Raw genomic sequence first — 18346 nt, 5'->3', positions numbered from 1 at the left:
TGAATATGCACCCCTTCCGCATTTCTGTATGAACTGTGAATGTAGCAATATGCGTCCCCTTAACTCTGCTTGTAAAAACGCACGAAAAAACTTTCATCTAGCGAAACATTTATATAAATTGAGAAAAAAAATGATGAAAATAAAAGAAATCTGAGAATGCATAGTAAAACATATAAGGCTAAATTAAATTCGAATTTTGAAAATTTTCAAAGAGAAAATGCACGGAAAATCTCTAAGATTAAAAATTCAAAAGGGGTTTGGAGAATCCTAATTTCCTAAATGGGAAAAAGGTTAACAGAGCCAATGCCAAGCTTGAAGATTTTATGAACACTTTAAAGAAATGAATTTAGTACAAGATGCCGATGATAATGATAATGTTAATGCTGTTTTTGTTGATGTAAACACTGTATTGAATCAACCAATTACTTTGTTTGAAATTGACAAGGCAGTTAGGAATATGCAGAACAATAAATCCAGTGGTACTGATTGTCTTTTGAATGAACATATCAAGTATTCTTTATCAAAGTTAAAATATGTTTTGCTTAAATTATTCAATATTATTTTTAATATCGGATTTTTTTCAAACTCCTGGACTGTAGGGAAATTTATACTAATTTTTAAAAATAAGGGAGATAGTTCTAATTCATGCAATTACAGACCAATAACAATGTTAATCTGTTTGAGATAATTTTTACATTTATTTTTAACACTAGGTTAGAAACATTTACAGCAGAAAACAATATGATAAATTAATATCAAGCAGGATTCAGAAAGAACTTCTCGACAGTTGATAACATGTTTGTTTTAAATATTATAATAGATTTATTGAGACATAGTAAAATACTTTTTGTGCCTTTTTAGATTTAAAAGGGGACTTTGATACAGTGTGGCGAAACGGCCTGTGGGCAAAACTTATTCTAAATTATATAAATGGGAATTTTTTACGTATTATTATGATTATGTACAACAAGAGAATACTTTTCTCCCATGTTAGTTTCACTCTATTTGAACGACTTGCATGAATTTATATTAAACAGCAACCTAGTTCATGGTGTTAAATGTGACAAAGAAATATTAGATAATAACCTTGTAAATTTTGTTATACTATTTGTTCTTTTATACGCAGATGACACTGTGGTTTTATCTGTATCTGCTTCAGACTTACAATCAGCACTCAATGTGAACAATATAAATTAGTTTTAAACACGAGTAAGACTAAAATCCTTGTATTCTCTAGAGGAAGACAAAGGCATTATAACTTTACCTATAATGGCGAAATCATAGAAATAGAATCAGAGTTTAAATATCTTGGTGTTTTATTCAACAGATCTGGTGCTTTATACAATTAGTCCATGAGCCAGACCCAGAAATTTTGGCCAGCGGTACCATCCGAGGGGATTAAAGCTCAATGCTATTTTCGGATAGGTAAACATCTGACAATTCAGAAAATATGTTTTAGCACTGCAGTGTTGGTAGCTTTGTGTGCGTTATTAGCCATGTAGTAACACCACCCCAAAATAGACGTTCATCAAACTTCCGTTATACATAAGTAGACTTTCTATTTCAAACTAATGGTTCTCTCTTATTTTGGAAAATATTTACTTGGAGATTGATAGACAAACAGCTCAGTTTATTTATTTTATGTATTTAATAGAACTGTTTTTGAAATATGGCCTCTTTAGCGTTTAGTGATTGCAATTACAGACACACATAGACCAGTGCTCAGACATAATTAAAGAACACAAATATTGTTTCATAATATGCAGTTAGAAAGGTATTTTGCTCATTCTTGAACCAATATGACATGTTTAAATAGATAGAGTATAAGGTAGTAGAATTCAACATATCACAAAACCAAGTTGTCTGCTATTGGCTGTTGGAGCGCTTGTAATTTACGGCATATTAATGTGCGTTATCTATTTGTTTGAAATTAATTAATACTTCTATAAATGATATATCGTTAAATCAAAGCAATTTCTGAACTAATTTTGATATGTTAAACTAACAATTAGACAGTTATTCGCAGGCCAATATTTTTTAATATCAAAGTCACCTTGTTGTTATTGTAATTTACGTGACAATACACGTGTAGACGAAAAACACAAAATATGTTGTTCAAAGATGATGTTTTACTATCTGATCTGTCTAAAAGGCGCACACTCATGCCTACTTCTGTATCAATGTTCTTATGCTTAAACAGTAAACATTTTTATGCTGAACAATACCAAATGGTACTTTAATACAGTAAAATACGTTACCATAAAATCAAGATTTTCATAATATTTCATATAAACATGTTAAGGTCGTTGTTGAAAAGTATGAATATCGTTAAATCAAAGCAATTTCTGAACTAATTTTGATATGTTAAATCAACAATTAGACAGTTATTCGCAGGCCAATAGTTTTTAATATCAAAGTCACCTTGTTGTCATTGTAATTTACGTGACAATACACGTGTAGACGAAAAACACAAAATATGTTGTTCAAACATGTTTTACTATCTGATCTGTCTAAAAGGTGCATACTCATGCCTGCTTCTGTATCAATGTTCTTATGCTTAAACAGTAAACAGTTTTATGCTGAATAATATCAAATGGTACTTTTATACAGTAAAATACGTTACCATAAAATCAAGATTTTCATAATATTTCATATAAACATGTTAAAGTCGTTGTTATTTAGTATTATGTTTAGAAAAAAAATATTCTGATTAATCAATAAAATCATTCTTCGGTTCAAATGTCATGTTAATTAATTGAATGTAAAAGTGTAATTTACGTTACAATATGTTACCTTAATCGGTAATATGCTGCCGTTATTATTTTCAGTCGTTATCTTTCTATATCATGTCAAGGTTATTCTTTGTTTTCAATAAACCACATTTTCTTTGTATTCAACATACTAGAACATTCTTAGTTATGACTCTTCCTCACTGTCTGAATCTTATAAGATATCGTCAATATTGGTAAGCGCATAATCTTCATCAGTTTCACTTGTTTCGTTTATGTCAGTGTTTCACAATATGTCAACTAGTTCATCAGGAACGATCTTTTTGTCACTCAAGTTGTACACTAACTGTTGTTCGTCATCAAAGCCCAGCAATTTTTAACAACACCAGGAAGATAAAGGCTATTCTCATGGGTATGTAGTCAACTATACACCTTTAAGAAAAGATCAAGGTTGTTTAATTTTGATATGAATAAGAGTAAAACTACAAAAGTATTGATTTAATGTAGAAAAATATTAAGAGCTTGTATCAAATTTGAGTCTATTAAAATGAAGTTTTCCTATTATCTTTACAATAGCTACGCAGATATGGACGCCGTCTTGGTTGCCATTCTTCTTGACAAACATTTCGTATCTAACCTTGTTGATGTTTCAATATTTTGGGCGACCATTTTACTGCAAATATAAATGACTCTCTGTCTCCAAAACGTTGTCGGAGCACACATGTTGACGTCCCAACATTTAGCTCTCTGAATATAACTCAGTTTTGTTGTCATCATTGCTCATGAATTATTTCCAATTCTGCTGATGTTTTGGTATTTTTGACCAGAAAACAGAAGTGTTGGTGCATTTCAACGTCGTTTTCTTTCGACAAATTAGATTCTTTTGGAAAAGTATGTATCTGTAATGAAATCTACTATCAAAGCATCGCCATGAATGATGTCAGATACATTTTTAATAGAATGGTATGGTGGCATATTTCTGCATTCACTTAGACAGAAAATTTAAAAACTTTTCACGAAAAGAATCTCTTGTTCCAAGTGGAAAGAAATCACGATAGTGCCAACTACTGCATACGATAACAGATACTGAATAAACAGAAACAATAAAGGGAGTTTAAAAAATACGTTAATTTTGTAACCCATATGAATCTTGTAATAAAATATCTGTAAGTTTTAGACACTCTTAGGGGTGATGGTTAGGGATTGAGGTTGATATAACACGCTTCATTCCGTAGAGGGGACTATTCGGTTATATTTATGCAGTTCAGGGCACTATTTTGACACATTGTCTCGTTAACAAGATAATATTTTCACGAAAACGTTCTCCTACTTTCACGAAAGTTTATTCAATTTTTCGCGAAAAGTATTGTTTTTTTTTTTTCGGGAAAGTTCATAAAATGTTCATGAAAACTTTATGATTCTCGTATGCAGAAATATGCCACCATAGAATGGCTTGTTGCAGCTCGATACTTCCTTCAACGTAGTATAATAGTTTGGCTTTGTCGGTCTTTGTTGGCATTCCGTAGGGTGTTGCAAATGACACAGGAAATTCTATGATTACATCATGCGTGTTCAACAACTAATATCACGAATAGTCCAAAACACATTTCTTTCAGCCGATATCTGAGCCATTCTATTCTGCGAGCTGGTCACTTGTTTTTTACTTTTTTAAGTAAAGGCCGCTATTGTCAATTTCTACTTTAAATGGATACATGCATTTTTCTACATCTGTCATCACTTTTTTACATCTGCATAATCGGCTTTGATCTGCGAAGGTTCCACTTCTTTGTGTGTGGATTTGTCTTCTGAAGTCGTGTCTGTTTTCGGTTGTGTAGCTTCAACATATTTAGCTCGCATGTGCTGTGTCAAACAACACCTGTAGTATGAAGAATATTGTCTGCTGAAACTTATGATGCTTCCCTTTTTCTTGGCATGAAGGTAGATAGTCTGTTCTATAGTAATTTACACATTCTGTGCTGCTGGTGCGGCTGATCACTGAACACTGAAGCCACGAAGCCTTAAAAGCTTTTCTGCACAAGGGTGGGTTACTTCAAGATTCATCATTAGGAGCAGATAGAGGAGCGGTGGTCTAGTGGATAAGGTGTCGGCTCAATCCAGGAGTCGTAGGTTCGAGAGCCCCACTAGGGTCACAACCATGTCTTTTCTAATGATACCAGTACTGGTTTTCCTTTCCAGGAAGCGGACTCGAGAGTGATACGAATAGGCTTGAAGCTTTTATCACAATCGAGCTAAAACAAATTAGTGTAAACTAACGGATAAGCAGGTAGATACATTGCATCGCTCATATGGTTGGACGCAAATAATATTGGGCACAACTTATGCCAGACTCCTATTTGCATATCCAGGTCGTTGACATTTGTGGCCTGTATTAATGCCAGTATATCATGAATTATTCCAATAAAGTATATATAGAAGTGTGCCCTTTTCCATTATGTCTCTCTCTGACACTTTTGGTAGTACTCTTTGAACGCTGTTTGACTTTCAACAGATTTTCAAGGCTTGAATTGTCAGCAAGTTCCTTTACTTGTTTACAAAAATATCGGTTGAAGGTCAAATAATTAAGGCTGAATATATGTGTCATCTTTTAATAAGTAAGTGTGAGGAGATTTCTAACATTTAAACTAAGAATGATTCTGTCCCTATGAAACCATGGTGTTCCAATGAGTATCTATTTGTTTTTTACTTGTTTAAAACCTATTTTGAAAATGTTTTTCAGTATATATACATGTATAATTATGTTCTTGAACATTTATAATTGATTTGTACTGATTTTGGTAACACATATTATTGTCACGTAAAATTCGCACAACTATTGAACTGAGATGGTGATTCACTGCATTCTAGTAAATATCTAGTTCAACAACACAATTTATGTATAGTTATTATTATAAAATGTTATATTTTTTTCCCAATCTGTGCAGGGCATTTTCTTCACTTCAGAAATTTCAGTTTTGTACATTTTGGTAACATAAAACTTATACGGAGATTACATCATGGAAAAGTTCCTACCACTGCAGAAAAAATAGTTATAAGAAACACTATTCAGTCTGTACTTTCAATTATATTGAAGAATCATAAACATCTTGGTCATCGGGTTATTAATACAAGTAAAATATCTATAATGTTGGTAATAAAATCACTGTTACGTAAATTACACTAATTTAGATGTTAACGGGTACGTGAAAGAAATCTTGTTTTAAAGCAAATTCAATTCATTGTTATATAATGTTGTTAATAAACTACAGAATGCACTTTTTCTTAATCATTGTGTAGCACTATTTAATCGTCTTAAATGTTTTTAGGAAACATATTAAATGTCACGTAAATTACAAAAGCCCTAACGTTTAGACGGCATTCATGTAGGAATAAAAGCATTCGGTTTGTAATTTCCGAACGTCATAATGTTGAATATTCCTTGATTCCTTAGGGAAGGCAGTGGGAAATGGTACCTCAAGCTCTAACATCTTTCTGAAGAAAATCTAATTATGAGCTGTAATTATGCTTAATAGTTGTCCATGCTATTAAGATGTTCTTTATAATCATTATTTCAATTATCATTTATTCAAAGAAGCAAACCCAAAAATGTCGAAAATTAAGGAAATATTGTGTTTGTTCTTTAATACTTGTTACAAGTACACCAATTATTCAAACTGAAAAGCTTATGTTCCATAATTCGTATATCTACATTGGATATATTTTAGCTCATCTGAACTTGTATCTAAGAGTAGGCATATATCAGGATGATATCACACCAAAAGCTACTATCGATACATTGCTATCACATATTATCTTACTCCAGGGTTGTATGCCTTTCCAAAAATCACTATAAGAATTAATCGCCCCCTGATGGTACCAATCAACCCTATGGCTCATGTACTAAATACGAAAAAAGAACTTGCGAAACAAGCAACAAAGGCTATGTATAGTCTTATTAAAAAAGCCAAGTCCCTTTGTCTACCTATCGATACGCAAATCGTTCTATTTAGTAGCATTTTAAACCTATATTGTTGTATGGTTGTGAAATATGGGGATATGGAAATATTTAAGTTATAGAACGTGTTCAACTTAAGTTTTTAAATACGGTTTAAAGGTTAAATTTAGTACGCCAAATAGTACTCTGTATGGTGAAACAGGTGTAAATACTATTGCAATTGATATTAAGACAATAATTATTTCATTTTGGGCGAAAGCTGTAATACGCAACGATGTAAAACTCACCAAGGATATGTATCTGTTACTGTTTAGTCATTATAAGTATTCAAATCCAGTTGCTAACAATTCAAGACAATTTCTTTGGATTAGAAATGTTCAGAATGTATTTATAAGCTGTGGAATGTCGAACATTTTTGAGTCCTAGTCTTTCCCGAATTTTACATGGTTGGTTATGTATGTCAAGCAAAAGCTATTTGATCTTTTTTATGCCCCCGAAGGGAGGCATATAATTTTTGAACCGTCTGTCAGTCTGTCGGTCTGTCCGCAATTTTCGTGTTCGGTCCATATCTTTGTCATCGATGGATGGATTTTCAAATAACTTAGCATGAATGTGTACCACAGTAAGACGACGTGTCGCGCGCAAGACCCAGGTCCGTAGCTCAAAGGTCAAGGTCACACTTAGACGTTAAAGGATAGTGCATTGATGGGCGTGTCCGGTCCATATCTTTGTCACCGATGGATATATTTTCAAATAACTTGGCATGAATGTGTACCACAGTACGACGACGTGTCGCGCGCAAGACCCAGGTCCGTAGCTCAAAGGTCAAGGTCACACTTAGACGTTAAAGGATAGTGCATTGATGGGCATGTCCGGTCCATATCTTTGTAATCGATGGATGGATTTTCAAATAACTACGCATGAATGTGTACCACAGTAAGACGACGTGTCGTGCGCAAGACCCAGGTCCGTAGCTCAAAGGTCAAGGTCACACTTAGACGTTAAAGGATAGTGCATTGATGGGCATGTCCAGTCCATATCTTTGTCATCCATGGATGGATTTTCAAATAACTTGGCATGAATGTGTACCACAGTAAGACGACATGTCACACGCAAGACCCAGGTCCGTAGCTCAAAGGTCAAGGTCACACTTAGGCGTTAAAGGTCATTTTTCATGATAGTGCATTGATGGGCGTGTCCGGTCCATATCTTTGTCATTCATGCATGGATTTTAAAATAACTACGCATGAATGTGTGACACAGTAAGACGACGTGTCGCGCGCAAGACCCAGCTCCGTAGGTCAAAGGTCCTAAACTCTAACAGCGGCCATAACTATTCATTCAAAGTGCCATCGGGGGCATGTGTCATCCTATGGAGACAGCTCTTGTTTTTTTTTCAAACGAGTGGCATTCAAATTTAGAAAATTCACCTAGCTGTAGGACATATTAACTTTTTAAACATGATTTTTGCTTTGAAAAATATCTTACCTGTAAAGATCATAGATATCTTAATTATATCATAAAACTCAGAACAAACAAGAAATATCTTTAAAAATGATGGTCGGCGAACTGTAATAAGGAAAGAAGTTTATGAATTTTTCATCTAACATTCATCTTTCATCTAACATTTTTCAAATTGCAAAACTTAACACCGCACTTTAACAATTTAAATGGTTCTCTTTTAATTTTTCGCAAAGGTTTCGTAGGGTTGCAATCTTGTTTCGTTTATCCTTAGACGAATAGTTACAGCAGTAGTTTGATGAAGATTCATGAAGCGGTTCATGAGAAGAGGTCATTAAACGTGTTTATATTTTTAGCTAAATTGGTCCCTATCACCATTTGTAACAAAATAGCAGGAGACCTTAAGATATTGTTACATATCGAGTTTGATAAAAATCCATTATATTTTACTGGTTAATGCGAAGAAAGGCTTTTAGCTATAGTGGTCCCTAATAGGGCCCAAGTTCCTATATAAATAAATTTGGAAGAGGACCTTATAATGATGCTCCAGACCAAGTATGACAAAGATCCACCAAGCTGTTCATGAAACGCTGTATAAAGGCATTTCTAGTTTTAGCTCTAGCAGCCCCTAAAAGGGGTCAAATGTTTCAGCTGACCAAAAACAAAGTTGGCTGCGGGCCTAATAAAGATGCTACAAATGATTAGAATACATGAGAAAAAATCAATTAAAGTATTTTTTTTATTTATTATTTTTATTTATTTATAAAATAGGCCAACTGATCCCGCTTTAACAAATGCATATTCGCTATTCATGAATCTTTGGACAATGACGTCACACCTATAAAAACAGTGAAGGTCAAGCTAAACATACAATTGTAACTATTTCAATATTTCTGTTTCATAAGCAAAGTTTTACCGTAGTCATATCACATAGATAAACTGTATGCAGCGTACCTTCATTTCAGTGTAATGAGATTCAGTCATTATATAGCATATATATAATAAAACAGATTTCAACTGAGTTCAATATTTGCATACCATACTAAAGAAAAATACTCGTATATAATAAATCGGTTAAATAATTCATAACAAATATATCAAAGCAAACAAGTACTCATTTTAATATGCAATCTGAATAAGTCACAAAAGCAAGAAACCTTTTCATATACAGACGACAATTGTAACAAGGAAGATCTTTTAAAAAGCACTTCTCTTATCACACCCTTATTCATGTGATACGCAGACCGTATCCAGCTCTTTCTTTAATTGGATATAATGTTGGTATTTGAACAGGTTTTTATCATATTTATTAAACTTACTTATCATTTTGAGATATATCGATATTCTTGCTAAATATACTGAGCCAAAGTTAGCTTTAAAACTGTGAACAGCGTCGTTTAGGATAAACGCTTTGTCTACCTTTCACTCAGCGTAGCACAATCAACAGAGTGAAAGAAATTGACACTCTCGTCCAATCAGGCAGAGTGTTGCATAAATCTTCCATTTTGATAAATTATCTATAATGCGTTATCAAGTAGTTTGATTTGCAAACTGAAGTCACGTGGCATAGGTAACGAAAACGAATTTAGACGGCGTCGCCGAAAAAGAACATAAACTTCCTGTTGAGACAGGAAGCTTGAATAAAACTCCATATGATGAGAGAATATGTACCCTATGTAATTCAAATATTGGTGACGAATTTCATTACTTACTTGAATGTTCTATATTAAATACGTTAAGGAAAAAAATATATCAAACAGCAATTTATTCGTTGTCCAACTATTATTACATTCTGTAGAGTTATGAATGCAGATACCAAAAATCATGTGTTTTCCTTTTTTAGAAAGTTCTGTCTGTTTGTAAAAGAGATTATACAGATGTTTCAACATTGACATTTCATATGTACAAATATTCAGATCCGGGTCCTACTCCCGCTTTGTAGCGATTTACTATATTTAAACATTGAATAACATTGAATAACACATGCCTCACTATGTATTTGTATAATTTGGTGTCTCATATTGTCATGTATACCATGAAGTGAGAGATTTAAGTATTGTATTGTATTAAATATTGTATTGCAAAATTTTCAACCAACAACAAAGCGAATACACAACGTCGTGTCAACTTGTGCCTGAAGCGTTAACTCCGCCCACTTAACTGTCAAAAATTATAATGTGTAAGTGGTCTGCAGTGTTTATCGATAAGCGTGTAATTAAAGAAAAGATGAAACTCGTTGTTTATGGTGTGTGTACATGAAACACAATTATCTTAACGGATTAAAGGCATTGCGACCGTTTGTTTGATGCAAACGTGTTCAGTCGCTAATGTGCGACTTTTGATTGTTAAATGGAATAACGAATTTGTAACTGAAACAATCAAGTGGTAATTAGAATATACGTTCATTGGTCGATTAAAACATTACAATCGGCGGCTGTCAACAGGGATTAAAGGCACAAATTCATCGTGACGTGTGATTATTTGAACAAAAAACGATACTTGTTTTTCGGCGCCACGGTTTTTCGTAGACTGGCAGATCTGATTTGGAAAAAAAAAATTACGGTCCGGGGTAAAAAAATACGGTCGGTCGGATGACCTGAAACAAGACTATTTTTAAGGCCTAAACAATGTCTTTTCCAATCCACTGAATGGATTTTAATGAAAGTTTACAAAAATGATCTCTTGGTAGCTCAGTCTTTCAAAGTTGTTCAAATGGTTCCGGCGCATTGCACATATGGGTCTTTTTAGTGAAAAATAGATGTTCAGCTATCAGACTTTAAAATTCCTTTTCTCTAGAGCTTAAATTTGATATTTGGCATGTGATATAAGGGGTTTGACTCTCTACAATACTTGTCCAAATTATTGCCCTAGGGTAAAAGAATGGCCAAGCCCTTGTGTCTAACATGTTCTTACTTTATAGGCTTTTAAAGTGAAACACCGCTCACTCGAGCATCAATAACTCGAGCACCCTGGCTCGCTCGAACAATTCCCGGCCGATTTCCTTCTATTTACCATGTGGATTCACCATGGCGGGGTCGAGCATCGATAACATGATCAATGCAATTCTATATATTATTTGGCATAAACAAATAAATGTTCATCGCCTAAATACAGTGGCGTACATCACAATATGAAGGAGAAAAGCATGAAATTAAATATAGTATGTAAACACAATTAATTGAGCAAAATCTCTAGTAATTACAACATTACAACATAAAGGAAATATATGCACAATTAAAAACTATACAACATTACACATATTCAAATAAAAATTGACATATGAAAAGTTTCTATTGCTACGGGAGTATTATCCTCGTAGAATGTTAGCTTCATAGACATTTTGGTAAATAAGTAAGTCTAAGCTGTCTATAATAAGGATATACTAAGAGAAAATGATATTTGTTTTCGATGTAGTTCATATTACATTTAGTACATTTTCTTTGGTTTCTTTCTATATTTATGTATCTTCCTTCTTCAATAAGTAAATTATGTGCAGAACATCTAAGTCTAGATAAAGCAATTCTATATTTATCATACTTTACACAACTGAAAAACTTTTCAGTTTCAAAATTATTCTTAAATATACAATATGTTTGGAGTTTAGGTAAATTTCTAATTTCTGAGAACCATTGCTGTAAATATTGATCATATATACTTCTAATTACACTTTGGATTTGATTTGTAAATTCGAAACTGCTGCATTATTCCATAGATAAGAAAATCCTAAATTGTCTAATGGTTGTTTGATACTTTTGGCCCATTTATTAACAAAACTTCCGTGATCATCACGTTGATCAAATAACTTATAAACTAAAGAATCTGGGGTTTTAATAGTCCTGAACCAATATTTAATCAGTCTTATTTAACGAATTGTATGTAATGGAGCTCGTCCAAATGCTCCGTAAATTGCGGAACTAGCTGTCTGTTGGCGAACTTTTAAAATATGTTTTAAAAACTTTACATGCATTCTTTCTGTATCAGATGCTCTATGAAAACCCCATATTTCACATTCACATTCACATCCATAATTGAAAATTGATGTTACCATAGAATCAAATAACTTAAGTTTATCTTTTGTATCCAAGGATACCGTTTCAAATAATGAATTTAATGAAAAAAGAGCTTTCATAGCTTGCTTAGATAGTGATTTTTTCGCCTGGTAAAAATTGCACTTAGCTGACAAAATAACGCCTAATAAGTAAACTTTGTAACTATGTTAAGCTTATGGTTATCATAATATCAATTAATATTTTCAGGCCTATTGCCCTTCTTACAGACCATCACAACTGTTTTATCAGTATTTATACTAATACCCCAGTTGCTACAGTACAAATGCAAATTATTCAACAGTTTTAGTAACCCTTCGTTTTTATAAGACATCAATACTATATCGTCAGCAAAAAGAAGTAAAAATGGACGTAATTCATCCACACTAAACGAGTCAATAGCTTCGTCATATAAATATTGATATATATCATTTATAAAGAATAAGAATAACAAAAGCGACAATGGTTCGCCTTGTTTAACACCTCTTAAACTGTCAAAACTTTCGCTCATTTTTCCGTTAGCCCGCACACATGTTTTAACATTTTCGTAAATTGTCTGTAACATTTTAACAAATTTTGAGAAAGCTCGGCATTGCAATAACTTGTACCATATTCAATTCCTGTATGTAACAAGGTGGATTATTCTGGATCTTAAGTTATTCAGAAGTTGCTTCCCTTTGACCAATTCTTAGTAGCAACCAGTCAAGCATTGCAATAAGTTCCCGCTGTTTTATGAATTTTAGTCACATGACCCCGCTTTTTCTTCAGTTGTCCGACATGTTTTCAAGTGGACAGGTGAATTTGTTCCATTTTAATCTATTTTATGTTCATGGAGTTTTGGATTCTTTTGAGGTTAGGAAATGTTTGTGTTGCCTTGCAATTTATTCCTTAGACAAGTTGCAAATGAGCTGTGTTTAAATGTGTTTTTAATACTTAATTCATGTGCATGCATTGTTGACATGATTGATGAATTCTAAGATGGCGGCATATTATTAACTTGTTGCAGTAATTCTAAGACATCACTGTTTCTATTCTATTGTACACCTTGTTTTGCAGCCATATAGTAACACGTGGTGGCAGTGTCAGTAACCAGCTCACTGGGAAATTACATTTTTGGTGTGTATGTGTCTGTGAGTTCAGCAAACAGCCCAATCCACAATTGGTATGTATTTTTATATGTAAAATATGTGATATTGTTATATTTTTATTATTTCATGGGTTCTACTTATTTTATGTTAATTGAATAACCATTGAGCCGGCCACTAGACAGGAAATACCAGCACCTATTTGTGCTACATTGCTTGATGATTATTATATGTATTGAAGTTGTAGTGTATAATGATGATTGTATAATAATCATGATGAATGTATAATTATGATTATTGTATAGTTTAAACGTATTTAAATGAATACTTGTACGAGGGGTGTTCGAAATATATCCGGAAAAACGCTGTAAAATAATAATGGACGCATGAATTTCAATGAAACTTAGCGAGTTTGTAGAAACGGGACTTTTAAGCAAAATGAGTGAATATTAATGTCAGTAACTGACTATAACCAAAATCATAGTAGCTATGGCAACCACACCTACTGAAAACCGGCCAAAAAAGTAGCAATTTCTAAATGTATTTCCTTTAAACAAAGTTCTATAACTCTATTGTTTGTAAAGCAATTATTACCGAAATTGTAGTAGTTTTACCGCCAACTATCAGCGTGACGTTCGTGACGTCACTAAATATTGTGATGTCATTTGACGTTCTGACGCCCATTTTGTTTCCTACGGTGCGTAAAAATGACTACGGAACAAAGATCAGCGATAAAAGTTTGTGTTTTGAATGATGTTTCAAGGAAAGATACTATTAAAATGTTAGAGAAGGCATATGGAATGAAAGCAATGAAGAAATCGCAGGTTTATGAGTGGTACGGGCGGTTTAAAAACGGCCGAGATAGTGTAATGGACGAGCCACGCAGCGATCGGCCGACGTCAATAACCTCACGTCATGTCACGGAAATCAAGGGACTGCTTGAACTGGACCGCCGTATTACGATTCGCGAAGTCAGTGACAAAGTTGATTGCAGCATCGGCACTGTTCATGACATTTTACATAACAAACTAAATATGCGGCGGATATGCACTAGATGGATCCCGAAAATGCTGTCAGATGACCAGAAGAAGTAGAGAATTGAGTGTTGTCAGAATTTTGTGGATCGTTTCGAGCGAGAAGGTGAAGAGTTTCTTAGGCGCATTGTCACAGTTGATGAAACTTGGATAAGTCTATATGAGCCGGAAACGAAGGAACAGTCAACTATGTGGAAAACACCTGGATCACCGTCCCCAAAGAAGTTCACAGTCAGCCCCTCAAAGAAGAAGCAGATGTTCATCGTCTTCTTTGACGTCGATGAAGTGATTCTGAGTCACGCAGTTCCTCATGGACTGACGATCACTGCGCAGTATTACCCAAAGGTAAGACCATTTCAGTATTTATGCACAGTTTCATCGTAACATATTATCAACAATTATGCTAAAATGATTAGATGTAATTTAAAAATAGCTGAAGTGGCAATTGTTTTGTTTACAGGTGTTGAATCGAGACTTTTTGCGAGCAATGCGGAAGAAGCGCGCGGCTGAACTGCCGACCATGATTCTTCATCACGACAACGCACCGGCACATCGTGCGGCAGCTACTCAGGCAGTAATTAACAAGCGTTCGTTTGATGTTCTGGAGCATCCCCCATACAGCCCGGATTTAGCGCCGTGCGATTTCTTCCTCTTCCCAGCGCTGAAACATGTTCTCCGCGGACAGCAGTTCGAGAACATTGACGAACTTCCCACAGCCGTTCAGTCGGCAATCTCCTCACTTTCGAAGGAAAGTTACACTAGCGCCTTCACTGCCTGGGTGAAGAGATGTAAAAAGTGCACCTCCTTTAGCGTTGAATACTTTGAAAAAGATTAACATTTGAAAAAAAAAACTATCAGATGGTAAGTCGTTCGAGGACGTTGTTCAAAGACATAACATTGTCAAATTGATGACGTTAAATGACGTTGGGCCGGTATCCCGATGATGGGTATAGTTGACTTCAATTATTTTGTGATATGTGAATTTAAGTGTGCATTGTTATACATATGCTGACTCAGAATTGCCCATAGTATCACAGAACGAAATTTCATGTAAATATATTGAATAGTAAAGAAATGGCAACACTTTTCCGGATACTTTTTGAACACTCCTCGTATGTTAATGATATCTTTGCAAAAGTATTGAGTGCATTTGTACTTATTTTCAGAGCTTGAGATCTGGGAGATCTGAGAGATCAGGGGGATCAGTGAGATCCAGGAGATTACAGTACACATTCAGATGGTTTATAAGTGAGAAACTGTGTGAGATTGTGTACCTGTTCAGACTGATTTTGATAGAACTTTACCACAAGTGTTACTTTCTAAATACACAAGCACTGAGATCAATTAATTATGAACATTAAACCGGATAGTCGAACCCACCTCGTCTTACCTTTTTCCTTTTAAACTATTTAACAAAAGGGCATAAAGAAGGCCAGGTAACATCTGGCGCCCAACATATTTTTAATTATCTCAGTGACTTTTAAGTTTTAAAAAGTGAAGTCTTAAATTCCGGTGAACTTTAAATTTTCCGGTGAAAGAAGTGTTTGACAACTTGGAACATTTTAAACTGTTTTACAATTTAAGTAAAGTGACGTTTGCATTTTCATGCTCCTGGAATAAAGTTTTAAGAATTTATGAACTAGTTTAAAACTAAGGGTTCGTTTTTTGATTTGGAGGATTACAAAGTGACTTGTTATTTCGTCCAAACATCATTCAGCAATGTGGAAGGAAAACCGAGCGCTTTATCGAGGGGAACTTACGATTGGTTGATAACCTTAGGGACTTTCATCGTGGAGAAAATTTCCTTACCATTGGCGACGTGGAGACTGGAGAGGCTTTATCCTAAAAAGATCATCAGGGACGGATGCGGTCAAATACGGCAATATATATAAACATTGACAATATCTCTATTAGGAGATGTGACAGAGACACAGTGCTTTGAAATTTTACAAGTGAAGTTTATAACTTAGAGACACTTTTTAATTAGAGCTCATTGATAACAGTCTAGTGGCCAAATCAAGTTACAGATTCAACGGATTGTGAGTATACATTGAGTGAAATATCAAGATATTGCAGTTTATTAAGTAAAGTGTTAAATTAGCTTATATATAGCTGTTTTCCAGCTCTTTACATAATTAAGCTTTGAACTTTGTTACAGAATAAACTGCAGTTTCTTATATTTAGTGCGATATTGTTATTGTACAGAGTGAAAGAAAAATTCACTTCACTACAAGTTAATTTTACATTAATTTCCCATCCTGGTGAAGGTTCTTATACTAAATATCTCCATATTCTAATAAGCACCTTTCTTCCATTAAATTATCAATATGCTGCCATTTTAGAATTTGAGTTTTAGATAAAAAGTGCACAGATTTTTATTACAGTCAAGAAAGTAAACATATTTACTTTCTGTTTGCAATATTACATAGCTCAGGTGTGACCTACTTCTGATTTTGTGGTTTTCACTTCAGTCCATTCATTAAGATATTCTGATTTAAATTTCAGTGTTATAGTTATTTTATACATTGTAACATCTGGTTAACTCAAGGTCAGATAAATTTTAAGTCCATATTTTGTTATTCTGAAGGATTACTGTGTGTTGTATTGATTTTACACACAATCAGCTGTTTCATTGACCGCATTCCTTTACCACGTAGAGTTGAACTTGATTACGTGACATCACAGAGCTGGTGCTTCTGTCCTCGCTTCTCATTGGCTGATGAAAATATTTTGACCATGTGACAACCACCTGACTGCTATATTTAGTAACAATTTATAAAAATAGACAATTAGGAACCAGTCTAAGGTCAATTGTAATTATATTTAGTATCAACATATAGAAAGGGTATCTAGAAACAAGAAAACTTTACTTTAGGTAGTTTTAGTTGACATATAGATAGTAATAGGTAGACATTTATTGATTAAATATCATAGATAATAGTATAGATAAGAATCATTTTATTGATTTAGTTAAATAGAAAGGTACATTGAAGAATTAATTAAATAAATTATAATTAGATTTAGATTTGGACTTAGGCAATTTTAGGAATATTACAGCAACTTCAAATTTTGAAAGATTGACTTTTTTTTTTCGTTTGTGCTTGGGTTTGATAAATCTATTTGACATTAAATAAAATAATAAAATTAAATAAAACAATAGTTAGCTTGACGTATACTGTTGTCTTACATAGTTATATATTGAATTGAAAATAAATTTGAGACTCTTCACAAATTATCGGGTTGATTGATCAGTCGATTTACAATAGTACTTCGGCAAATATACAGAAAGCCTGAAAGGCTCATCAACATTAAAGTGTTATAACACTTCGGGATTTGTTTATTTTGGAAGTCTTTTAATTAATACTGGTTTATACTGTGATTGTTCACTTATAAATTACAGTGGTTGATGTTTGTACAAACAAACAACAACAACACAAAACAACAGCAACAACAACAATAACACAAAACAACAACAACAACGTATAGGCATTTATCATTAAATATTAATAGAATTGTTCATAGATTGAACTATTTTGGGAAATATTTTATTAAATAAGTGAACATTTACGATTTACAGTTGGTGTTTACTGTAATTATCATAAAGTGACTACCGAAGTGATAGTATCTTAGACACAAAAGTCTAATCGGTGTATTAGAAATACATATATACAATATTTAAATAATTATGCATTATTCGTTTGTGATTACTTAATCACACAGCAATTATAAAGGGAATTAGAGAAAGTTGATTAGTATTTTGGTATTAAATTATATCATTTTGTACGTAGAAGATTGCGGCAGTGAGATATGCTTGGGAATCAAGGCTTTGTGATAGAAAGCTTAGTGAGATAATTTGTGAAAGAATACTTTGTACCTGGAGTTAGTGCGGAGGGTGATTGTTTGAATAGGTTGACGTGAGATTTTGATTAAAAAGACAGTTTCTGATAATCAGATAATCATATATAGACACTTGAACATTGTGCATTAATAGATTATCATAACTGAAATTGTGTTGTAGGCAGAAGTGATTGATCTGTGC

The 18346-nt window shown here is 33.5% G+C and overlaps 1 protein-coding gene across 1 annotated transcript; it reads left to right on the top strand.

Annotated features, from left to right (window-relative positions):
- The first annotated feature begins 13980 nt into the window (after nucleotides 1–13980).
- Nucleotides 13981–14367, top strand: LOC128554381 (protein GVQW3-like). The gene has a single exon (XM_053535664.1). The coding sequence runs from the start codon at nucleotides 13981–13983 to the stop codon at nucleotides 14365–14367; it is 387 nt and encodes a 128-aa protein (XP_053391639.1).
- The last annotated feature ends 3979 nt before the right edge of the window (nucleotides 14368–18346 follow it).

The sequence above is a fragment of the Mercenaria mercenaria genome, unplaced genomic scaffold (assembly GCF_021730395.1).
Source record: "Mercenaria mercenaria strain notata unplaced genomic scaffold, MADL_Memer_1 contig_4994, whole genome shotgun sequence".
Taxonomy (NCBI): domain Eukaryota; kingdom Metazoa; phylum Mollusca; class Bivalvia; order Venerida; family Veneridae; genus Mercenaria; species Mercenaria mercenaria.
This window is presented reverse-complemented; position numbering and strand designations above follow the sequence as displayed.